This window comes from Ips typographus, linkage group LG16 (genome assembly GCF_016097725.1).
Source record: "Ips typographus isolate SLU linkage group LG16, UJ_Ityp_2.0, whole genome shotgun sequence".
Classification (NCBI taxonomy): Eukaryota; Metazoa; Arthropoda; class Insecta; order Coleoptera; family Curculionidae; genus Ips; species Ips typographus.
Genome location: NC_138437.1, coordinates 4,684,276 through 4,709,808, shown reverse-complemented (window position 1 = coordinate 4,709,808; position 25,533 = coordinate 4,684,276). Strand labels below are relative to the sequence as shown.

Genomic DNA, 25,533 nt, shown 5'->3' with positions numbered 1-25,533 from the left:
TTTGAAAAGACAGTCAGAGAGAAAATCGTCTGTAAAACCTACTTGGAGTAAGAAAATTACTGTTTTAAGCACATTTTTAGAATCCTCATTAAATTTCCTATCCAATAACCTGGAAAAACCCTACAAAATTTGATATAGTCAAGGAGAAAAGCGGTGTCAAAGTTTGAACTGACAGAAACACAGTTTTGAAAAGACAGTCAGAGAGAAAATCGTCTGTAAAACCCACTTGGAGTAAGAAAATTACTGTTTTAAGCACATTTTTAGAATCCTCATTAAATTCCCTATCCAATAACCTGGAAAAACACTACAAAATTTTGTATAGTCAAGGAGAAAAACGTTGTCAAAATTTGAACTGCTAGAAACAATATTTACTTTACTGGTATTCAGAAATTGTTGCAAAATTGATGCATCAAATTTTTGCCAACTGTCAATTAAAAGTATGACCAATCGATAAATGTCAATGATTTAAGATAGGAATATGAAAGCTGTTTTGCTCTATCTCATACTGGTTAGGAGCTATGTCACTACTAAATATAAAAATATCATTTTTCAAATGTCAATATCTCGAATACCGTTAGGGATAGGTTCTGATACATGAATATTCGAAATCGATATGAGTATTCAAAAGTATTGTAATATACAGTGCGTTCCATTTCAAATAACTAGTTTATTTTATATCAGACGATGTCTATTATCATCAAACACACTGTACATATTTGTTTGGTGCGCGGGCACATAGCGGGTATTTTAAAAGTATTTCCAAGTCTTCGGTAGTATAGTGGTCAGTATCCCCGCCTGTCACGCGGGAGACCCGGGTTCGATTCCCGGCCGGAGAGAACTTTTTTGTTTATTTTACTCTTAAAATAATTTTTTACACCCGCGCTTGATTATATGTATAGCAAAACCACCCTGAGTCAGTATTTTTTATAATATTCCAAACAATTATCCCAAAAGGCAATAGGCAAACATTTGTTTTGATAACAAATCGTTTTGAGAACAAAATATAAAACGATGCATTGATCGAATTATACGAATTTTGACTTTAGTAGCCATTTTTGAAGAATTGTCAATAAATTCAAAACAAAATAATTTAAAAAATACATTTCGATTACAACATTGTGAGTTATTTGCCATTTGCTTAGAAAGTTGAAAAAAATTCTTCATTTCTTAGAAGATTGTGCCTTCAAAGTGTTTACAGATCATTAAATCTTGACCAGGGTGTTATTCTTCTAAAAGAGAAATCTATTCCATGGACTTGACATTTTGATTTTATATATTACATATAACCAACATTCAATACGTAAGAAGTGATTGAAGAAATATTGATGCAGACATTAATGTTTATTTCTTCTGTGTATTAGTCTTTCATAAGAAAAGATAACTGCAATTTATTCGCTAAAATTTCATTCTGTGCCCGCAAATAGTGATTGAGAGCTTCTAAACTGAATATCTAAAAAAAATACCAATGTTAATATACAGGATGTCCTGTAAGTCGTTGCAATAATAATAGAAGATGATTGACACTATTTCAATAAAGATAAACAAGCAGTAATCTTTATGATTTTGATGTATGCAAAACAAACCAAACAAAAAAAGCTTTAATGTAAAAAGTATAATTTAATAATGTATATTTAATAATTTCTACTTGACTGAATAAATTTCAAAGATTAATTCAGTTTGCTACACATTGTAACTTGGAAAAAACGATTTCTGTATTCTTCAACGTATTAATCATTTTCTTTACTTTTACAATGCTTTTGTAAACTTATTCCTTACCAACTGTAGTAGCATTAATTACGAAATGAATTACCCTTCTTAAGGTTTAAAATAAATTCGCCCTTAAAATCAGCTTTTTCCTTTTGCTTTTACAAAGTACATGTTTCTGGTGTTTTTGGTGAGTGAGAACATTTTATAAATATCCCTAGCAGCTTTTTGTAATTCTATTTAATGTTATAAAAGAGAAAAGTAAATGCATCCAACTTTGAGTGACTTTCCTGGAAAACATCCTTTTGATTATTAATTTTTCAAACATAAATTTTGAAAGTTTATACCTCATTTACTTACACAGTTTGAGGGTCTTTTAAAATAGTTTAACTGACAAACTGAGAACCGACTTCAATGCAAAATCTAGAACTATTTCTTGAATTTATATTGGAACTTCTAGTAACACCATGAAGCTTTATAGTAACTGGGATTAAATTAATTACCAAATATAAAAAAAACAAAGCATACCTTCTCCAGTATCACACAACTAGTTGATAAAACTTGAAGATTTGGTATTCCACACACACAATCCCACATGATCAAGGCACGCAATTTGAATTGAAAATTATTGTATTCAAAATTCGTTAAGTTGCTACAGTCTCAACAAATATACAATACAATCTAAGCTAAAGTCTTTATTGTCAGCAAAGTCTTTATAAAATTATGGGTAAATCTTAAAATTAACAGCTTTTAAGTGTTGTGCAATAAACATCCAGTGATTTGTACCGTATTTCCATTAATTTATTAAGGTTGATGGCGTTTTTAGACTATATACACACATTTGGGATGCTTTGGCTATTCCTTTCAACTCCTCTTGCAATTTTTTTCATCACTTCCATCACTGCATTCAATAAATCCATTACACAGTCTACTTTCTGGCAAACACTCCCCTAAAGGACATCTATGACCTGAACATGTTGTTATAATTTTAGTGATGTTTTTCAGTATATTTTCATCTCCGTTTAGATAATGGTTAATCCACTCAACGTAATTGGCTACTTTAGTGTATACTCCAGGTCTATTGGCTCTGGCACATCCATAACCATTACTAGTTATTCCTACGTATTGAGGGTTAAAAGAGAAAGGTTACATTTTTGAGGTGTTACCTTGAAGAGTCCACCTCCCATTAGGTTCAGGACACATTAAAGGCCCTCCACTATCCCCTAAACAAGCATCCCTACCACCACGATCAAATCCTGCACAAAACATATCGTCTGTGATTTTATATAAAGGGAGGAAAAGTGTACGTTTTCTGCATTCAGCGGTTGAAATTACAGGAATTTGCACTTCTTGCAGAGTGTCAGCTGTAACAACTTTGTTAACCACACACAATTTAATTATAAAAATGTCCTTACGAAAGATTCTTCCAACTTCAAACAGCTGTCCCCAACCTATAACAGTGCAAAGCTGCTCATTCTTCAATTCTTGGTCGGACTGGGGTAAACAAACTGGACGGACGTAATCACTGAATACAACAGGGGAATCCATTTGCAACAAGGAAATGTCGTTTACAAAACCAAAATCTAGATACCCTGGATGGATTATAATTCTAGAAATTGTTTTAAGCTGCTCGTATGGTGAAGGTAACGAAGTTCCTCGTCTCAAAGCGCCTAACCGAGCCACCCAATGTTCGTTTGGAGATCTAATTATTATCAGTTAACCAGTATTTGAAGTTTTATGAATTGAGTAATTTTTACCCATAAAAGCAATGACCAGCAGATACAAGCCATCTGTCAGAAAGTAAAGTCGCTCCACATTGAAACTCTCCTTCCTTATACAAAGCCACTTGCCAAGGCCATGAACCAAGACCAGCGTTACTTCCACCAACCACCCTATAAAATCTCCTAAAATGATATATTTTTCATGACATACCGTCTTATTGTGGTACCTGGCAATGGGTTTTACGGCCTGGGGTCTGGCACCACACTCCAGAGTATTGCAAATCACTTTCACCGCTTTCTTGCTGGGACAATCACTTTTTCTGAACAAAAGATTCGATTTGCTTTGGTTCTCGTTATTGTAGGCTATTTCAAAGTATTGCTGATCTGTATTTTTATCCACTGAACTTTCAATGCTTTCCATTTTTCTGTATTGTTTTAAGTTTATTATTAAAATATTGTAGCTCTAATAATGTTTACATACTTGTAAGTCATTGATTTGCAAAGAGCTTTCCCTAAATCGTCAATTTCCCAGGAAATACGCGACTTTGATACCACATTGTCAAAATTGTCCACACAGAGTTTGCCCCAGGTTCCATTTTTTCGCACCATAAGGTATCCTGCCCAAATTTGAAAAATATATTTTTATCTGTTTTTACTAGATTATAATGCAATTAATAGTTTTAATTTTGAAAGCGAATTTTTAATAAAGTAATTTAAGTTTGATCAGTTGATCACAGCCAAGATTAGCACTTGTTCACATAAATTGACAAACTGAATTATCTGGTCCCACACTTCTTCACAACCTAACAAAACGGTACGAGTGATTGATTAGGATGTTTAAGTATCCTAAATGGAATCATTATGTTTAGAACCATATTACACTTCATACTTTTTAGACTGCCATGCTCAAAGGATTAGTTTAAAATCTAATAAAGATTGAAAACCACCCAGTATTTAATTTTTTCTCTAATTCTTACTTACTGAGTTATTTTATGTACTTTAATTAAAAAATACAGTAAAGAAAAATCATTTACTTGCATGAAGTTTATTTAGACATCTTTTTAAATTAAGACATGAATTCATGAATCCACTTTGAGGATGTTGCACTCAAAAACACATCATCATGGTCTTTTGCACTAAACAGAACACTCTGCTTTCAAATAAAACCATTTTCTTCAATTGATCTTATATCATTAATGCTTTACCTTGAGAATAATAAGGAAATTCACTGGCTGTTTTGGTGTTACTTGCTATAGTAACACACTGACGTTCATCATCCCCTTGAGGACAATCCTTTAACCCATCACAAATTTTCTCTTGATCAATACAAACTTTAGAGTTACTGCAAACGTACTGATCTGGTCGGCACCACTCTAAAAAAATCACCATTAACCTTAATAACTACCTGACATAAGTGTAACTTACTGCAATGGTTTTCATCTGAAAAATCCCAGCAGTCTACCACCCCATCACAAATTTTGCTAACCAAAAGCTGCGATTTCAAATAGTCTGCGCAATTGCAGTTGTCTTCATCACTTCCATCTACGCAGTCTATAAGTTGATTGCACTTTGTGGATTCTGGTAGGCACTTGTCATCTCCGCATTTAAAACTTGACTGATCACACTCATTTTCTATCGCATTGAAACCTTGGCTTGTGTTTTTCAAACCACTTTGCATTTTGTTATAAGTTTTAGTTAAAAGTTTGATTCCATTTTGGTTAACTGTATAACTGGATGAGATAGCTTTGGTTGATATAACTGACTGCTCACCAAAATACGTTTCATTGTTACGTATGTTGCTTATCTCTGACAGTTGTTTGATTTGTTCTGGAGAAAGTACGTTGGATTGCTTGTATTTGTTGTTGCTTGTTGAAGAAGGAAGAGCAAAGTAACCAGCAAATATATTGTGATTGTCTAAGTCTACGTCCATTTTTGGAAACCTTATTATATCTCTAGCAGCTTCATCTTGACTATAACCTTCTCTAGCAAAGTTAAGGATACTAGTTATTCGATAATTATCAGCAGTGCTAACGTTGGTAGGGTTGGGTACCATAACCACCTTGCTTTTATTTTTAGGTTTTTCCGGGAGTTGCAAGTTTTGCCTGGTTACATGACCAGGAAAACTTCTGTTTTCCACTGAGTAGTTATTGGTTTCTCCTGCACGATTTCTGTGGAACGGACGCCCAATTCCAGAATTTGAACGAACTGGCAGTAAAGTCACCAAAGGGATTTTAGTCGTGTGTGATAGAAGTTCTTCTACATCAACGTCAACTACTTCTACTTGTCCTTGTCCAGACGGTTCACGGTCTTCAGTAAAAATTTCTGGCTGATACAGTACTTGCTCTTGTGTTATATTGGTAGTGTCTAAAGAAGTTGCCAAGTCGTAGAATATTGAAGAAATATTTTTCATCGAGCTATTAAGGTCATCTGTCACTATGTCATCTTTAGTAACTGTTGGTTGTGTCGTGGTAGATGAATGAGGTTTCGTATGCTCAGTACTGGTGGTTGGTGAAGGATGGTAAGGTTGCGTAAATGGTACTTTGTTTACTGGTATAGGGTGACCTCTCAGGTTAGAGGAACCCAAACGTTCACTATCTTGATAGTTGAAAGAGAACCCAGGATTAGTAAAACTGGTGTATATGGGTATGTTGACATTATCTTCAGGGTTTGAAGGGTAACCTGGAATATTTGGTAGTATAGGCACCCAAGGTCCATTGTCAACCACTTGAGGGCTTCCTGTAATAATATTTTTATTTAATTATATTAAATGAAAACAACTTTTACCTTTAAACTGGTTTTCTGTGACTCCTTCTTCAGTAGTAATTGGAGTGGTAACACTAGTTGAACGGGTAGTAGAAACGGTAGTTTTCAACGTGGTGCTAACTGGGGTAGTTGACTCAACTTTAGTAACTTTACCTTTATTGCCTGGTATTTTGTAAGGAGCACTAGTAACTGAAGTTTCCTTAAAAGTCGTTTTACGAGGGGATACAGTGGTAGATTTCTCAGGTTTAGCTTTGGTCTCTGTTATGTCCGGCTTCTTTTCGGTAATATCAGCCTCAGTTTTGCTTATAGTAAAAGAACCTTGTATAACTGGTAAGTCTGCTTCATTAAAATCTGGTTCATGTATGATGGGTTTAGGTGACGTTGTAGTAACTGCTGGTAAGTTAATGCCAGTGGAGTTTTTAGGAGACTTAACCACCACCCCCATTTTATTAGCTTTCACTGGGGATTTAATTGGGGCTGTGTTAGTACTACTTTCTGGCATGAAGTATGAACTGTTATTTTTTTGCGGTAGTTGTCTCACGTTAATATTCCTAGGATCAAACCTTACATTTTTGAATATAGGTTTCTTAGAGTATGCGTCACTTAGAAAAATGTCTTTAATAGCATTTTCAATGTTTGTTAGGTCTCTGAAATTGTTATACTTTGGTTAGGGATCAAAAATTCACTTGTCACTTACTCTACAAGTTTTTTCCTGTTAAAGGTTAGTTTAAAATATATGGTGACTCCATCTTTACCGAATCGATCCACAGACGTGGAATGTAGGGCAGGCCCTAACGCACTCCTTTGGTATAACATTTCTATCTGTCTCCTATATCTTTGAGCTTTTTCTTCTAGGTTTCCTATGAACCTATCTCCTTTAAGTATTTTTGCGCTACAGCTAAATGAGATAATTGCTGGAAAATTTGTTTTAAAAGAAAATTTCTTGGATGTAGTATAAATAACTTACAACTAGCGGGTGAGTCAGTATTTGAAATCCCCATGTATAAGGCTAGGCCCGCTATTCCTAAAACTATAATTAAAACTACGAAAGATGCTACTGCTAAGGCTATGGAACATGCTTTGCCTTTGGAAGATGATGGTTTTCTGTCTACTCCTGCAAGATTTAATATACGAATATACATTTTGTTTATCTGGTATAGGTTTTAAAGGTGGTTATCTTTATTGTAATTCTTAGCTCAAAGAATTAATAATTATACTTAATCATCTTAAATGTATCAAAATTTCTACATACCTATTCCACAAGATATAGGAGTTCTGAGCTGATGCCTCTCTTGCCAAAGGCTATTATATGTGTGTGTGATGGATGAGGCTGATGTCGATCTGCGACCTGTGCAATTTGGTAACGTATAGTCGATCTGAAATTATGTAAATTTGCATTAAATTTATGTCGGTGCGCCTTGCCTTATACTCGCGCAATCGACTTTCCGATGTAAAATAATGGGACACTTTGAGCAATTGCTGGTTTTTAGGTAAGATGAATGGAATCGATACATGATATGACAGTAAATGGGATTAAAATTTGATGTAAGTCGACTGAACAATATGGTCTTAATTACGTTCCGACGACCCTGGAGTTAAGAACCGTTATTCAAGTTGTAAGTTCTGCTGATCAATTCTCTATTGTTTGCAATGTAATTCAGACCAGTTCAGAACGGTAAACTCACGAATATCGTTACTCTGCGATATTTTTTAATGAGAATGAAAACCAAAAATAGAATAATTGGAAACATAACTGTATGAATTTAAATAATACTTGAAAAAATGAAAAATATTCTCTCAATTAGGAGATTATCTGCAATGCAGCTACCGTTTTCTTGAACTTCATCTGAAATAATTTTAAGTCAACTGTCACTGATCTGTTTAATTCCTTTAATATACAACATAAAATGATGAACCGTTTAATTATGCAGACTTAAAAATGCGGACAAATGAGTGTATGTTTCTCAGAAATTACTGTGCTTCCAGATTATCCGATTATAACGATCAACAATTTCTGGCCATATTTAAACAGATATTTGCATAATTCCGAAACAACGAGGTAATTATTAAATTATCGGAGTGTGAAATCGATATTACGTCCAAAATTGCTTTGGATGGTCAAACGATCAGATAACTTCCTACGTTTAGGTTGCATCGATATTAGGCTTTACTGTTACTTGCAAGATATTGTCTTGTTCATAACGGTTTTCTCGTTGGATCACATCATTATACGTTTTTCCTTGCAATCTAAAAATATTGCGGGTTTTCTCACGCTTTTCAATTACTTTTGTATTTATGTATTTATATTGGCAATTATAAACGACTTTATTAACTTCAAATGATTGAACCGTGAATTTTTTATATTTGCATACACTAAATATACTTAAACACATCTGACATACTCAATCAACCCAACCAGATTATATAAAAATTATAATTGCTAATTAGTAAACGTAATAAACATCACTAATTAATTGTTGATCTTTTGAAAATTTTTATGCCACTTATTGCCTGTTTTCTTTTGGTTTGCTTAATTTTACACACAGCAGGTAAGCTACACAGAACAACTTAAAGAAAACTTTTACGTAAGTGTACATAAGAGTTAGATGGTTTCCCATCAAGGTAATAAATAACAAAAGTTAATTAACCAGTACTTAAAGAGAATGAACAAAGTTGTCGCCTGTGTTCTTTGTCAACACGAAGGTATCCCAGCGGGTGTTGTTGATTCTATAATTTGTCACACATGGAGACGCAATTAACTCTAAAAGACACATGGAAATAATAAATCACTCTGTAAATATGACAGGTTAAAAAAATTACTTCAAAATACATGCAAAGAGTAGGCAATTTGCTAGTTTGCTGATTTGGTCGAGGATTATCTTATTTGTCAGGTGTTGGCAAACTAATATCAAATCCATCTTTGCTACAACTGGGTGATATGATTCTAGTAGATCTCCAGTCCAGCTGTAGAAATCTGTAGATCTTTTTAAATCTCTGTGAAAACCTAAATTCTATCCGATTTCCATGTAGGTACCTTAAAAATACTTCTTCTGTATTACAGTATTGTATAATATCTTTTTCCTTAGGGCATAAAGTAAAAAGAAAAATTCTGATTAAATTGAGCAGACTAGAAAAAAGCTCAAATTGCTCATCTCAACAGCCTCAGATAAAAGAATATTAACAGCAACAAAATTCATGTACAAACACTATATAATTATCATAAAAAAATAAACAAAACCATTACGTGATCTCCTACATTTAAACTAAAAGCAGTCCGTCAGTAAAGATTATGTTTTATCTGAATACCTCCACTCAGTGTATTACTATAATTTATAGTGGAGGAATGTAACAAATTAAATGTAATTATAAAATTTGCTCTGTAATCTAGATCTACTGTATATTCATTATAAAGATGGTTGTGCGTAGAACCTTGAACACATCAAATTACCATAGAAAATTTTTTAAGGTTCTTATTTTTTAATGAAACAGAGTTGTAGTAGGTATTTGTCGTTGGTTTCTGCAATATTTCAGTACCTTAGGTTTGGCTTTCTAATAAATTTACAGTAAAAACTCGAGTGGTAAACCGCTATTATGGTGTACAAACTGTAGAAACTAATGGGCATTACTTGAGAATTGGCTGTATTACTGGAGTTCTGTTAATAGAATTGGGACGAATAAATTATATTACAAGAAAAATTATGAATTTTGTAATTTTATTTGTAACAATTTTGAGGCTCTTTAGTGGCGAAACCGTATCACTAACCAATCAACTTTTATACGTCAATAGAAAGCTCATTTCATTGGCTAGCCATTAACGTATAAAACTAAAAATTGTTGAAATAAGCGAGTTATTGGAGATTGAAAGAAAGATTACACTAAAAAAAGTCACAGATAATTAGTCGTCCTCTAGCGGTCAAACGGTACCACTAACCAATCGAATTTTATACGTCAGTGGAAAGCTCATTTCATTGGCTTTCCATTGACATATAAAAGTATATACAAAGTTTAGTGACAGGGCGCATCAGAAACACTTTTTGACTCTGAAAAACACGGTCACGTTAGTTACTGTTTCTGGCAGATCAAACTTAGACACCGCTTTTCTCCCTGACTGTAACAAATTTTGTAGTGTTTTTTTAGTTTATTGGATAGGAAATTTAATTAGGATTCCAAAAATGTGTTTAGAATAGTCATTTTCTTACTCCAAGTGCGTTTTACAGGCGATTTTGTCACTGACTGTCTTTTTAAATTCTGTTTCTGGCAGATACAATTTTAACACCACTTTTTTCGCTGACTTTACTTGAATTTGTAGTGTTTTTTCAGTTTATTGGATAGGAACTTTAATGAGGATTCCAAAAACGTGCTTAAAACAGTTATTTTCTCACTTCAAGTGGATTTTAGAGGCGATTTTGTCCCTGACGGTTCAAACTGTGTTTCTGACAGTTTAAACTTTGACCACTTTTCTAGGTGATTTTATGTGATTTTGTAGTGTTTTTTTCAGTTTATTGGATAGGAACTTTAATGAGGATTCCAAAAACGTGCTTAAAACATTCATTTTCTCACTCCAACTTGATTTTACAGGCGATTTTGTCCCTGACTGTCTTTTCAAATTGTGTTTCTGGCAGATAACATTTTAACACCACTTTTTTGCTGACTTTACTTGAATTTGTAGTGTTTTTTCAGTCTATCGGATAGGAAATTTAATGAGGATTCCAAAAACGTGCTTAAAACAGTCATTTTCTCACTCCAAGTGGATTTTACAAGCGATTTTGTCTCTAACTGTCTTTGAAAACTGTGTTTCTGGTAGGTAAAATTTTAACACCACTTTTTTCGCTGACTTTAACTGATTTTTAATGTTTATTCAGTCTATCGGATAGGAAATTTAATGAGGATTCCAAAAATGTGCTTAAAACAGTCATTTTCTCACTGCAAGAGGGTTTTACAGGCGATTTTGTCCCTGACTGTCTTTTCAAACTGTGTTTCTGTCAGGCATACAGGGTGGTTCAATGTTAAACAAACTTACCTTTATTTTGAACAGAGAATCAGGCAAAATTATAAGAATGAGTGTTCTATTTGAAAAACTGTCTTTTTTTAGAACTGATTTGTTGAGCCCAGTTTTTGACCACCCTGTATCACACATTTGTAAATAAGAAAGAAATCTTGTTTAACACGACAAAACACAAAATCTAAGAAAGAAACATTTCCTGATAAGTGTAAATTAAAATTGTTTTGGTTACTGAAAACATCAAATTTTACATAAAAATGGTAAATATCTGAGAAACTGATACAGAATATATCACATTAATGCGCGAAATATTTTAACATTTTTTAAGTAGAAAAGGTTTTTTAGACTCTCCAGTTGTGGAATTATTAGAAATTACTGGGCATTACACGGAATAAGTAAGTAGGAATAAGTGTTGTTTAAATCAAAAATTGTTACGTTAAAATAACTGATATCACTGATTGTGCAGTAATATATCTAAATCTATGTTAATATTTTGATTAATCAATAATCTTGGTTGATTTCTACATCTTTTGAATTTGTTCAAAACTCTAGTCTGAAACTTGTCAAACAAACCAAATGATAACCATGGTTTAGTTATAGAAGGTAATAAGAAAGTTACATATTAACTGATAAACTGTATAGGATAACTATTGCTAATTCCAAGTTGCCAAGTTGTCAGATACTGTGTAGTTATCTGATTTTAGTAGAATTTTTTCTGTTAATCATTGGCTAGATACGCGCTGTTAAACACAAATTTGAAAACGAGTTCTCACAGAAGATTTAATTGAAAAGATTCACCATCTTAACATATTTACACTGCACAAACTTCTTACTTAAACGCTATCGCAAAGATGTGCATTCTACTAACATACATATCTAGTTTAATAACTGGAAATTATTGTCCGTTAATGAATAATCGTTGATAATTGACTTATGTTTACTAAAGTGTGCCTTTTCAAGAAAATGTATATCGTTAAGCTTCATTTGATCATTTGTGTTACAGTTTTAACTACATTTAAAAGCTGACAACTGTTACATTTCTTGTATTTGTGCTTCATGAACTGTTACGTTACTAATTCATTCTTTGACTTTGTATTTATTATCGTAATGAGAGAAGTCTATTTAATGTCCATCAATGTTATTTTTAATTACTGGGCTGTCATTAATCTTGTTTTGATTCGCACTGAACTCGAATCTGGCCACCACCAATTAAATTATACAGGGAATTACTAATTATTGTACCCTACGTTCTTGGCATACTTTGCTTGGACAAATTTTAAAATACTCTTCTGGACTGCAAGTATTTGCTTTTCATTAATACTGGGTCGATTTGTCAAACATGTTCATACAATTCGCCAACCCGAATGCCCCGCATTTGTCATGATCGTTATACTATACCAATCGTATTAATCATTTTGCCGTATTCCCCACAAGAACATCATCAACATTGTTGGCTTTTTGGGAACCACTTAATGTGCATCGGCTACTCAAAATATGATGTCACAATGTGACCGCTAAGCTACTAATTGATTCTGCAGTCCAACTACATTTAAGTGAAGAATGCAATAACTACTAAGGAATTCTCAGATGATGAAAACAAATATGGGTTAATAAGTGATTTGGTTTTGAACATCCACAATCTTCATTGTCACTAACAATAATAGTAATGAAAAAACGGTATTCAAGGTTTTCTCACGCGAAAACAATTACACATTTTGGGTTCTCATTAATGTAATTCTTCGTTTCCTGTCCGAAAGATAAAACGGGACCTGCACTTAAATACTTCCTGCTGATAAATAAACATTGTTTAAATTTTTCATCAGTAAATCACGTGCAATTAAAGATGCATCATAAAAAAGTCACTTTATTTTATTCAGTCAAAATATGGTTACTGAACTGAGTTCCATATTTGTGCGCATCACTTCGACCGTAAGAAAAAAACATTTATTTACACAAATTATTAATTTATCCTGTTCCTACTTGAAGTATTACTTCCATTGTATTTGCGTTCATGCAGCGGGATTTTTGCTGCATTTATAAGCACGGGAAATGTGAAGATTTGTTTATAATTTACATATAATCTTGATTGTCATTAGTTCCCAACATCATTCTACACAAAGGGCCACTCAGCATGGAGTCCCACCAACTCTGCTGGAGTAAGAATATCAAAGTTCCAACGTCTTTTTATTCGGACATTCCTTAAATTAGAGAGAGAGAGAGTTAAATGGGCCATTAAAGTAATTTGCACAAACGGCCAAACAATTTAAAAATATTTTAATTGCATTAATTCGATCCTTTTAAACGCTTCACTGAAACAATATAGCCGTATAGACCGGGTACCGTTAATTTCGAGAATAAAATAAAATAACAATCTGATTTCGGAGTACTTTGGTCATTAAACTTTTGCAAATCAAAATTTTACGATTCTCAGAAGGACATGTCCACATATTTATCCCAAAAACGGGCAGTTTTTTGTTATTATTAAAATGCTATGTTAGTATTTTAAACAATTTATTAAATTAATATTAGAAAGGTTTATTTGGTTCCATGTTATCCGGAAAACGTTCGATAAGTATGTTAATTAATTTATTGAATGGTAAAATAAACAGATATCCTACTACAGGAAGCATTCACCACATGAAGAAAGAAGAAACACAAAAAGCTCATGCAGGTACTTTAATGGCTTTTAATTCATTAGATACCGATCCAAACATGTTAGGAAGAAGAGGTGCTGAAGGTATATAATAAAGAATTCTTAACGTTTAATATTAAGAAAGTTTTAAAAACTGCGTAAATTAAATTAACTAGCAATGAGTAAAAAAAATTCTAATACCGTGTTTTTTTGACAGTTCAAATTTTGACACCGCTTTTCCCCTTGACTGTACTAAATTTTGCACTGTTTTTTCAGGTTATTGGATAGGAAATTTAATGAGGATTTCAAAAATGTACTTGAAACTGTCATTTTCCTACTCCAAGTGGGTGTTGTTACACTGTCTTTTCAAACTGTGTTTATGGCAATTCAAACTTTGACAGCATTTTTTTCCCTAACTGTACACGATATTGTAGTGTTTTTTTTGTCACCACATAGGAAATTTAATGAGGATTTCAAAAATGTGCATAAAAATATGATTTGGTCTCTCCAAGTGGGTTTTACAGGCAATTTTGTCCCTGGCTGTCACAATCAAAATCACAATTTTACTGATTTGTAAATTTATTGCACCAGACCAGTTTTCCTTAAATAACTCAAACAAAAAAATGCAAGAGATCAAAAATGTTCCTAATCAACTCCTTAACTCAGCACCGTAAGTTCGAAGGACCGTTTTTTGCTCCCAGTATACAGGGTGTGCAAGAAAATTATAGTGGTTTAGTATTTTTGTCACCCTGTACGCAATTTTTAAGATATAGTTTTTTACTTTACACCATTAGAAAGAGGAGCTCAATACGGTTCTTTTAAGTGGTTGAATCACCTTGAACTCCCAAAAATAACTGAGTTACAGAGTGTTCAAATTTTAAACCACAATTTCAACTGATTTGAAAATTTGTTGCTTCAAAGCAGTTGAAAGTTACGAAAAATTTGAAAGAGAGCAAAAATGTTGTGTTCGTAAAAAACTGCTACTGTACAGGGGGTGCATGACAGGAAAATTATGTCTTTCAAGCAAAATTCAATTAGACCCATAAATTTACTGGTCAAATTGGAATTTACTGGTAAAATTGGTAAATTTTCCTGTCACACTCAATTTTACTTTACCTTACGTATAACAGAAGAAAGTTCTTCCTAAGTCCCATACTTTTAGTTTAGTTGTTAAACTAATTATTTTTAAACAGAATCTTTTTGACATATTTAACGTTAAACCACCCTATTCTAAAGCAATTTCCATTTAACCTCTATCTTTATAGAATGAATATTTGATCTTTATAAACGATCTCGGATTAGAGCTGTAAAATGGCCATCTGCCTGGTAAAAGCTAATTTAGGCAATTTATTCATTTGGCTACACATTTACTAGTAGCATATCAGAACAGTTCAAAAATTCCAATTCTTTATTATTTTTCTCACCATTTACCATTTTGTAACTGCCTGCGAACGACATATGCCACATAGAAATCACACATAGACAACATGGCAATTCTTAGAGTTTGACAGGAATTTGTATAAGATCCCACACCAGATAATCAACCAGTTCGATGAGAATCGTGATTGTTTTTTCAATTATAAATACTTCGTGCGTAAAACTAGCTTCATCGATAAATAACAGTTTATCAAAAAACGTAGCATCATTGACAATTCATTTATATAAAGTGTTACAATGTCCTAATAAGTCAATAGACAACAAATCTTTAACAGGAAAAACGTGATTTTTATTTGATTTATTCTTGATTTGTTTTAAAGTATTTAAAACACTAACTTAAAACACTACTTTAGTAAAGAAGCGTCTATCTGTAATTTTGACTGAGGAAAATATTTTTACCATGAAATTTCCTACAACTTTTTATTATAAACCTTTTTGCTAGCTCTACACATATATGCACTTCTTCCATAAATGTTAATTTAGTTAATTAGTAAAATTGTATTTTATTATTTTGACAGTAAATGATCTATTGAAATCCACCAACGTTGCCAAACTTTTGAATTAGTAGTACATATGTGGCAATGGGGTTGGACTAGAGCGTATAGAAGTAAAAAGAGTATAAACCCGCCATTAAAAAAATTGTTTTTTATGTTTTTGTATCGATTTAAACCGTGAAAAAAGAGTTTTTTTATATATACCATTTTAGGAATAAATTAATACAAATTGATGTAAACTGAATCAATAATTTTTTATACAAGAAGAATAATTATTTCTTTTTTCTTAATGTTATAGAAAACACCACAGATAATAATCGAGTTGTATATTTGTCTAAGTTATAGAATTTGGTTCATTTTTAGAATCAACAGTATAGTTTAAATGAAAGAAATATAGGTATTTGTTACAATTGACTAGATTTACCTCGAAGTGTCCTCTTTTTTATAAAATTGCAAATAAATAGAAACTGATTAAAATAGAGCACTAGACTATTTGTTGTTGAAGTTTGGTGTGTAGCTTAGGTTAAATCCAAACTCTCTTTCTAAAATATTTTTGACTTTGCAGTGTTGCCAGGTCACTTTGTTTCCAATATAATTTTTAATTTTTTTCAAATTAACACCGTTTCTTAGACATTTATCACATATTTTGCCAATTTTGTAGCTCTAGTAGTTTTCAAGATCTGCTCTCACTAAACATCCAAACAAACTCACTCTGTATAAAAATGTTGTTTTATTTTGGTCAGTAAAGTACAGTAATGTTGTCATATGGCACTAATTCTAAAACACTCTGTATAGCTAGAATTTAAACCAAAATTGTATGCTGTTGTGTTCAGTCAGTGTTTATTATGTTTTTAGATTATCTCTAAATAAAAAAATCTTGTATTACTTATATTACTTCTAATTTAGTGAAAAATAATGTAAATTCACTTTTCCCAGGTTTTTGGTACAAAAAATATAAGTTCTATGTTCGTTATCAAGTCTCAGGTATTCCTGAACTGTTCAAAAAATCCTTAAATTATTACTTTTCAATTTCATGTATTTTGTTTTCAGTAAAAAGGCATAAATACTCTAATGAGAAAAAATGCCTTACAAAACCTGCATTTTAGTGTATTTCTATTTTGTTAAGTAATAATAATCAGTGTGAAGCACCTTCTTACATTCCTTACTAAGCAGTGTAGTGGGTTCTCTAACGTTTCTTTAACAAATAAGTCACATCGATGCTAAAGGTCAAAAGTGCATTTATTCTATAGGAAACGTAATGCACTAAGTTAAATATGACTCTGTTGAAACGTGTTGGTACCTCGGCGAAGAAATTGAGATTTTGTTGATCTAGGTCAGTACCGGTTTAAGCTCTTTTGTTTATGCGTGCCTTGCTATTGAGCCGTTTTCAGTGACGAAGAGGTCAGAACTTAATGTTACGACCCATCGTATTGCTATTTTCATATGATAATAATACAGGTTGTTTTCTGGTCATCCATCTTGTTGGCACGACCAACACTGCCATAATGTTTAATGGCCGACAATTTTCAGCTCAACATTTTTATATTCTAAGCCTGGGAAAGTAAAATGGCAGGTCATTATCATTAGAAGGGACATGCCTTCAGTTTCAGTAAAAAAAAGTGATGCTTAAGACACATGTTTTTAATTACTGCACTTAGTTTGTTTGAAACTGATTAAAAGACAGTCAATTTAATTTTCATTTTCACATACTTATAACGGAGATAATGTTTACAACTTTTATGTGAAATAAATTCTTGATATGCATACATGCAGAAAATGTGATCAACACAATCAATGACATGAAAACCCACTTTTACGTGTAACAGATGTAAATACAGCTATAAAATTTTCTGCACCGCAATTGTTATACGCAATCATAAAAGCCGTTATTCCATTTTTAGTGGGCTAAAGTGCCAACTTTATGGGAACACCTTAAAACTGATGTACCCGCCTAGGATTGATTGAGTGCATTGTTGTACAGATCAATTCTGCTGGAGATTGAATTAAAATATAAGTAGAAGTCCGACAATCTCTGTGAAATAAACCGGTCGACGTTTGCTAGAAAAAATCTCCCTCAGAAGAAGATGATGGGAGTAAGAACCTTGCAAGGTCGAACTGATTGCTCATCTCACTTGAAGCATCTATCTTGCTATTTTTATCTTTAAAGGGAGGTACATTTCAAACGTAAATCAGATTACTTTTAGCAAATTGGTTGTATATCAAACTAGAATGTAATAAACGCATAAAGGCGCATTAGAAGTAGGTTATAAATCCGCTGACTTTGTAGTTAATATTCCTTCGGAGTGTGCTATTTCCGCCCGCCAGACTAAAAAATTTTAAGTTTATGCTGTTTTGGAGTACCTAAGGTACTTACAGGTGAAGAACGTTCAACTTCCGGTTTTGCCATATACATTACAACCCGCAATAAAGCCAATTGAAAGGGTTTTAAATTATTGCAAGTACCCACCTATACTAATATTGAGTCTTGTTCTCTAGCTGGCCAAGTGTAGCTGTCAGCACTGCTTAAGTACTAATTATTCACGCCTGCCTCATGTTAGCTCTTAAAATCCACTAAGTGAAGAATGTTTGTATAAAAATCACTTTTTAGTACTTCTTAATGCGTTTAAGTCTCAGTAGTTCAACAAATGCTATTCACTGTTGTTAAAAAACAAACTTTTTTCAGATTGTCTAGACGTATTGAGACACAGAAAGATCTTGAAAAAGTTCAGATCTTTAAATAGAAATATGCATATAAATTTGAGTTATCTTTAAAGCTAATATTGTACTTTTTCTGCTCATTTATCTAAAAACTTGCAAAATAAAAGCAACTCATGAATTAAATTATATGCTTACTAAGGAATTTTACTTAATTTTCAGAAAATATGACCAGAAATCACCAAAAACTACTTTTCTAGACCACTGAGTATAAATGTTAAGAGTTTCCTCGTCTACTTGACTGTTGTTGTCTCTTGGATATTAACAGTAAAGTATGCTAATAACGTACTAGAATTCTTAAAGAAAATTCGTTACTTTTGAGTCACTATTTTCAGATTAAAGTTTGAAAATCTGTTTTTCTCAAGTTGATACCATCACATGCCAAGGATAAATCAGGTTAAATAAAGAAACGAATTGAACTATAGTTGTTCTGAGTTTTTTTCTTCAACTAATTTTAATAATCAGTTTTAATTTTAATTTAAAAGAAAATAGTGTACAGTGTGTCCAGTTTTTATGAAGTACAGGAACAATGCCAAACTTTTGTGAAACAGCGCTTTTCCTAGATAAAAAACTGCTAGTTGGGACATCCGGTATTTTGGTTATACATCAAATTTCAAAACAAGTAAAAACGGATTTATGTACAGTTTTTGACGTAGCATTCAGTGGTGTACTTAGTTTTTTCATGCTAGTGACATATAAACTAAAACAGGCCCAAAATGTGGAAATGCAGAAATTGTCTTAAAGAAAATCGTTTTTACCATTTTCGACTTAATTGCATGCAATATGAAATCACAGCAATGTACAATATTTCAAAAAAATAAAATAAAATTCAATCTGCAAAGTAAATAAACAAATGGTACTTACTCCAATTGGGCGCAATGAACCTCTCGGTACATTTTGGTACAAACTAAGTGTAGCCGAATGGTGCCGGTATTTGTTAGGTTCCAATTGAGATCCGTAGGCAATATTCTTCATTTCGTAAGCTCACAATCACAAAAGCGCGCAAAAACAAAAAATTCGAAAAACCATTCCGATCGAGTCTTACATTTTCCTCGTTGGTGGTACTGTAGGTACTATAACGTAAGTACAAGCGCTCTTCTGATGCGAAGCGTACGCTACAAAGCGGTTTTACTTTATGCCGGTATCTACGGTTAGTCAATGTTTGTTAAGGTCTTCGCGGCTTCTTCTTTTGCTATAGCAACTGGAGGTGGGTTGATAGTGACCATCAGTGCACCCAACATAGACAACATTAAGATTTATATGGTTATTAGTACTTAATTACCATAGGCAGGAAAAGGTGATGACCCTTCATAACTGTAATGAATCTTTCAAAATCAGTGTGAACCAAGCTAGAACCTTTCTTCTGTTCTTTCTGAACTGGATGGTTCACTTAGTCAATTAAACGACTTTTTTGCTAATAAAACGTTATAGTTTCAAATGGGTTCCAGTTAACACGAGCCTAATTTTTTGCTAATAGTATTTTAATTGGCGGACCTGAAACCGCTACTGTTTAAAGTACCAAACCGCAGGATTCTACCGAGTCACGCAAATGTCATAAACATTATGTAAGTAACTGTTTAAAGACTGTATAGCCCGTTATAAAATGATGAAAAATAGTTCCAAGTAAGTCATTGTTACAGTTTGCGTACACGACAAAAAATGGCCTTAACACGATTCCCAAAAGTTTTGTTTTAATGGCGCAAGTTGTTACAAGCCTCGGCAAAACCCTGCATTTTCAAAAAAAATACAATAATTTATTTTAAATGTATTAAAATTATCCCAATTTAGCTTACGGTACCGCAATTATAATGAACACACATAAAAAAATCCATACTAATAACCACCAATTAAAGCTGAAATAGCCCATCACAAATTAGGTTACTTTACTTTGGGATCTAATTTACTTAAGAACTACGAAATATCGTACTGGTACTCTGCATCGGGTACTTGTTCTAGATGGGCATTGAACTTGGTACCTTCTTCTAGTAACGCTCGACTTTCAATATCTTTTACAGAGCAATTCAACTGGTTGGACCCTATCTAAATTGAAATTCGTAACAATTGAACTGCAATTTTTTACTGAACTAACAGACAAACAGAATCAAAATTTTCACAACAATGTTAGCAGGCAATTATCTTTTTCTGCGGTAATGACCCACCTCCAAGTTTACTTCCCTTTTAAACTATGCGATAGGTTCATGTCCAATAGTGACTTGTGCTTCTTCTCTGCTTTTATTAACATTGGTTAAAGTCAAACCTTGCAGAAACGTAAGAAGGAAATCTTGAAATGGTGAATGCAGGGTAACCAAACAACATTAGAATAACAAAAGATATTTAGAATGAGATAATATTTATTAAGTGTAGGTTTATTAATTCAAGTAAGGGTTTTAATGATGACAAATATTTCAAATGTAATGTTATGCCCTTAACTGTGGTTAATGCAGAAAACCATACAGTGATGAATAGTGGTTTTTTGGTAAAATTGTTATTTTACGAAAAACAAGGGCAAAAGGAGGTTTCCTACAAACGGTTTACAGTATGGTCATGAAGACAAGTTAAAAATATGTTCACTAAAGAAAAAACTAAAAAATACTGAAGTTAACTGCTCCTTCTTTTTTTTTTCAAGAAAATAAAACTCCACTATACAAAATAATTTATTTTAATAATTCACCTAGAAGAAATTCTCGAAATAATGCAGACAGAGGCTAACAAAACAGCATCAGAAAGCTAAGGTTCTAATAAATGAATTTAAAAAAATTTGTTTTGTCAATGTAAAACAACAATGCATTAGCTTTCCAATGCCAATTATCGTAAAGCCCGGAACCTCACAATTTCATCACCGAACTCTGTGTCTCTATCACATTCACTAGGTTGATTTTACGTGTACTTTTTCGAGGAGATAGCGTCCATTATCCTTTGGAAGGTTTGGGAAGACAGTCCAGACCATAAGTTGGAATACGAGGATTCGGTGTTTGCTCTACCTCTACCGTAGAAGTCGTCGTAGTAGTCGTAGTCCGTAGTTATTACGTTAAATTTGGCGTAGTACACAGCAGCGAATGCGGAGTAAATTAGCAATGCTGCAGTGACAAGCTGAAGAAAAAAAGTTACATAAAATACAATATTTTGTTTAAATTAAATGTACTAGAAAGTTTTAAATTAATGGAAAGAGATATGGTAAAACTAAGAAAAGCAGAAATAATAAAACATTTTGAAAATAAAATCTAATGCTATAACCAGTGCTAATCTGAAAAATACAAGCTTTTGAAGGCTTTAGGGAAGTTTCCAAACATCAACTGTAAGAACTGAAAAACCAAAATGTTCATAAAAAGCTCTATAAATTTGTTTCAGAACATCAAAATTTTATGAAATTTGAAATGTAAATGAGACTGTTACCTTAAAAACCCCAAATTTTTTAGAACATATCTACCATATCTTTGGAATCTTACAAAACTGTAAGATTGGCAAGTTAAATATAGTGTGTGAATTATGTGTCTAAAAAGAGCATTTATTGCTTTGGGTAAATCAAATAAATTGCTATAATTTGGAACAAACTTAAAACCTTAACTTGACTTAAATATCACAAAATCCCAGTGGTGACAAAACCAAAACTCTGTCTTTCTAGATATCTGTAATTAGTTTTTCAAAATCACGTACTTAAATAAGTACCTCTTACCTATATTCCATTTTTTAGGAAGTCATAAGCTCTGAGAATCAAACAGAAATACTTATTCTACTAAATTTGTGTATATAATAACCAAAATTTGACCGAATTAATTTTGGGCTTTACAAACATCAAGTGTAATATTTGCTGAATAAAGTGGATTTTGTGCTAATTATCTTAGTATACAAAAACCACATAACAGCCATCTTATAATAGTTAATTTAAAAACTTTAATTAAAATGCATTTTGACATTGCGAAAAACGTAAAATCCTACCTGGAAAGCTGCCCAAAACTTGAAACTCCCTTCATTGATAATAAAGTCATAATAGCCTTCCCAAGGATCATCAATAGCAGCTTTGGGTGTTTCTTCCTCTTTTGGTTTATCATGATGGTCGTCATGGTATACTATATCATCCATGTCATCCATTGGCATTCCTCTTGCCTGGCGTGATTTTTCTTGTGCTTCATCGTAATCTTCCAGACCTTTTTCATACCTGTATATTACGCAATTAATCAGATAACTAAAAATATTCTATGCATATAACAAAAGACTTACGGTGTTTTCTCAGAAGCAGGTTCCATTTTTTGGGTGGTAGCCCGAGGTATAGAAATATCAGTAGTAGACTTAGGCATTGTAGCACTCCAAACCAAATTAACTAGCAACATAAGAACCACAAAAACCTTACAGCACATTATAATGATTTTAGTGTAGAGCTGAATGGAAAAGGCACGAACCTATCTAGAACCGTCCGATAATCCTAGATTGTTTCCAATCGTACCCGTCAACTGTTAAAAATCGAAGATGACACTATTCCAAGTGCGCTGGTACTCAATGATGAATGAGTGATAATTGTTATTATCTGGTCCATGTTAGTTTAACGGAAATGGGTCCTATTGTCATAATTTTTATAACAAACAAGAACATCTAGATTATGAACTTAGACAAATAGGTACAGTGGAAACTGGACTGTCTGTTTTACCTAATTAACGTAGTGCACGTTGCAATTTCTTCATTAATGCAATTTAGGTAATTAATCTTAGAACCGTAGCTAAAAGCGAAATGGAATTTTTCCCTTAATTTCACCTCAAAGACTTATACAGATTGATTATTCCAATACTGTCAAATTTTTTAATGACCTAAATACTTAAACTTTTTTTTATTATATTGTTTCTTAATACAAAAAGGAAGTAATTACGTAATCTTTGTCTCTTTAGCCTTAGTTTTAGGCATTTCTTGTGCCTCATTCTTTGGCCAATAAAAGTCATATTAAAAGACAATTTTGAACTAATTAAATTTTTCTTGAAACTTCCTTGATATGGCATGGGAACCCATCAAAAAGTACTAAATCCATTAACCTCATTTAAAAGTAATTCAAAATAAAAACAAAAATTCATCAAATTATCCCATTTTATTTCATAGCTAAAACACTATCATACTTTGCAGTTGCATTAGTTAAAGCTACAGAAACGTTTCTATGAATGTTATCCACTTGTTCCCTTCTAGCGTCGTCCAAATTCAAACTCCTGGCGTGTTTAGCATCATCGTGATCGTGTTCGTACCACTTATACTTTAACTTAACCTTATGCCTAGCAATAGATTTAACAATAAGGACCGTAACATATAATATAAAGTATATACTAAAGTACAGTGGAATATACCAAAGCTTTCTTCCTAAATAGTAGTAGCTGTAGTGGGTACTACTAACACGCTTATCTTCCTTCTCCGGCGCCATGGTGTGTGGAATTTCTTCATAGACATGCTGATTATAATGGTGATGGTCATATAAATATTGCGGAAAGGCATGCCCATGTTCAGCTTCATACTCATGAGGCGGTGGTTCCATGTGATCTGGTGGACCCATGGATTTTGGTTCGTCATCCATGTCTTCAGGAGGCATCATGTCATGGTTGTCTGGAGGCATCATATCTTGGTCTTGGTCATCTGGTGGCATAGCATCATGGTCATCTGGGGGCATTTCTTGCATACCATGCATATCACCTGCGTGCCCTTTTGGTATTTGATCTGTTGGGAAATCTGGAGGGTAGTAAACATCCTCGAAATTCTTAGGAGGATGTTTTGGAGGACCGTCTTGATTTTTATATATTGCCATTGGATCTTGTGGAGTATCTTTGTGGAAATCATGAGGTTCAAAATCATCATGGTCGTCATGCATTGGATGATCCTCCTCATCCTGATGGTCGTCATTATCATCGTGACCAGGATGATCATAATCACCGTGTGGAGCTACAGGAGGTCCTAGGGAAACATACGAGTCTGCAGAAGGTTTACTTTTACTAGATTGTTTAGAATTTTCTGGAGGAGAGAAGCTATCATCACTGTTGTCGTGAGGAGGATAGTTATTAGGTGAGTAGGATTCTTCTGGTTTGAATACTGGAGGATTGTAGGAATTATACGGAGAGTCGTACAAACTTTGAGAAGGACGAGCTGCTACAGGTACCGAAGTTGTTGAAGGAGGAAGGTAAGTAGGCGATGGGTTCGATTGAGCTGGAGGTAAGTACGTTGAAGAAATACCTCCTTTGGAAGAAAAGTGTGGACGGGCTTCAAACCGGTCCTGAGCTTCTGCCACAATTACCTCCCCAATGCCGGGAACATGTTCGATTTTCTTATCTGGTTTAGAGATAGGTCTTTGGTACACTGGGTATTGATAAACTACAGAAGGCTTTTTGCTGTCTGTGGAACCACCTGAATCAAACCTAAAAATAGCAGATTTTTAGTTAGAAGTTGCCTTAATTGACTAAAATAGTGTACCAACCTGTGATTCCATATATTCCCATTATTGATGCTCCGTGCAGCTGAAGTTAAGTTTGTTTGGTTTTTACCCCACACCGCAACTCTCGCATATTTCGAATTAATCGGAGAATCATAAGGAAAGCACTGGCAAAACTTTAAAATACAGCACACTAAACTCAAGACGAGTACATAGTTCATTTTTCTACACCTTGCATGTGCGAGTGCAAAGCTTGAGTAGTTGAAACTTGTTTCAATGGAGAGTGATTGTATACTGAATTGCTATTGATAAAGAAAAGAAGACTATATTTCGGACATCTTCACAAACATTACACCTTGAGAGTGCTAATCAGTTTAGAATAGATGTTACAGTTATGTATAGTCTATTTGATTATGTGTCTTCATGACCCATATAACTGACTTACTGTTGTTTTTTTATTTACAAAGCAAATATACCATCCGGTCTACTACGGTAAGTACAAGGCAATTCATCTCGTATTTGAAAGACCAATTTAGGAAAAGTTTATTAGATTATGTAAACTTGAATTGACATGGATTATTTTAAACCTCTTCAGTTTATTAACACTAAACGGAATTTGTAGCGTTTATTAAGAATATTAGGAATGGCTTTTGTTTTAGCACTTTTACAAACAT

At 33.1% G+C, this 25,533-nt stretch overlaps 3 protein-coding genes and 1 non-coding gene across 6 annotated transcripts; 1 reads left to right on the top strand and 3 right to left on the bottom strand.

Annotated features, from left to right (window-relative positions):
* Positions 1–764: 764 nt before the first annotated feature.
* Positions 765–836, top strand: TRNAD-GUC (transfer RNA aspartic acid (anticodon GUC)). Its single transcript has one exon. It is a non-coding gene; the product is annotated as a tRNA-Asp (tRNA).
* Positions 837–2,384: 1,548 nt separating this feature from the next.
* Positions 2,385–19,606, bottom strand: LOC145738773 (uncharacterized). The gene is made up of 13 exons (XM_081993812.1): positions 19,333–19,606; positions 7,441–7,564; positions 7,156–7,302; positions 6,886–7,102; positions 6,210–6,835; positions 4,851–6,161; positions 4,631–4,798; positions 3,907–4,042; positions 3,653–3,850; positions 3,462–3,596; positions 3,120–3,406; positions 2,871–3,068; positions 2,385–2,822 (listed from the first exon to the last, which is right to left on the bottom strand). Exons 1-13 carry the CDS (start codon positions 19,441–19,443, stop codon positions 2,569–2,571), a joined length of 3,912 nt encoding a protein of 1,303 aa, XP_081849938.1. The 5' UTR covers positions 19,444–19,606; the 3' UTR covers positions 2,385–2,568.
* A 1,503-nt stretch (positions 19,607–21,109) lies between these two features.
* Positions 21,110–22,946, bottom strand: LOC145738775 (uncharacterized). Its single transcript, XM_081993816.1, has 3 exons — positions 22,687–22,946; positions 22,405–22,624; positions 21,110–21,558 (listed from the first exon to the last, which is right to left on the bottom strand). The coding sequence occupies exons 1-3, from the start codon at positions 22,821–22,823 to the stop codon at positions 21,346–21,348; spliced, it is 570 nt and encodes a 189-aa protein (XP_081849942.1). The 5' UTR covers positions 22,824–22,946; the 3' UTR covers positions 21,110–21,345.
* Positions 22,947–23,534: 588 nt separating this feature from the next.
* On the bottom strand, positions 23,535–25,162 carry LOC145738774 (uncharacterized). Of its 3 annotated transcripts, none has more exons than XM_081993814.1 (3): positions 24,905–25,162; positions 24,664–24,845; positions 23,535–24,405 (listed from the first exon to the last, which is right to left on the bottom strand). In XM_081993814.1, the coding sequence occupies exons 1-3, from the start codon at positions 25,078–25,080 to the stop codon at positions 23,540–23,542; spliced, it is 1,224 nt and encodes a 407-aa protein (XP_081849940.1). In that variant the 5' UTR covers positions 25,081–25,162; the 3' UTR covers positions 23,535–23,539. The 3 variants fall into 3 exon arrangements, with proteins under 3 accessions (XP_081849940.1, XP_081849941.1, XP_081849939.1); XM_081993815.1 differs by having other exon boundaries at positions 23,535–24,387; positions 24,905–25,161; XM_081993813.1 differs by having other exon boundaries at positions 23,535–24,845.
* Between the last annotated feature and the right edge of the window lie 371 nt (positions 25,163–25,533).

Coding starts and splice junctions, on each gene's coding strand:
- LOC145738775 (XM_081993816.1), bottom strand. CDS start 22,823: ATGTGCTGTAAGGTTTTTGTGGTTCTTATGTTGCTAGTTAATTTGGTT. Junction 22,625..22,686: donor CCTGCTTCTGAGAAAACACC/GTAAGTCTTTTG, acceptor CGTAATATACAG/GTATGAAAAAGGTCTGGAAG. Junction 21,559..22,404: donor AGTTTTGGGCAGCTTTCCAG/GTAGGATTTTAC, acceptor TTTTTTCTTCAG/CTTGTCACTGCAGCATTGCT.
- LOC145738774 (XM_081993813.1), bottom strand. CDS start 25,080: ATGAACTATGTACTCGTCTTGAGTTTAGTGTGCTGTATTTTAAAGTTT. Junction 24,846..24,904: donor GGGAATATATGGAATCACAG/GTTGGTACACTA, acceptor TGCTATTTTTAG/GTTTGATTCAGGTGGTTCCA.
- LOC145738773 (XM_081993812.1), bottom strand. CDS start 19,443: ATGAAGAATATTGCCTACGGATCTCAATTGGAACCTAACAAATACCGG. Junction 4,799..4,850: donor TTCAGATGAAAACCATTGCA/GTAAGTTACACT, acceptor TGATTTTTTTAG/AGTGGTGCCGACCAGATCAG. Junction 2,823..2,870: donor TGGGAGGTGGACTCTTCAAG/GTAACACCTCAA, acceptor CTCAATACGTAG/GAATAACTAGTAATGGTTAT.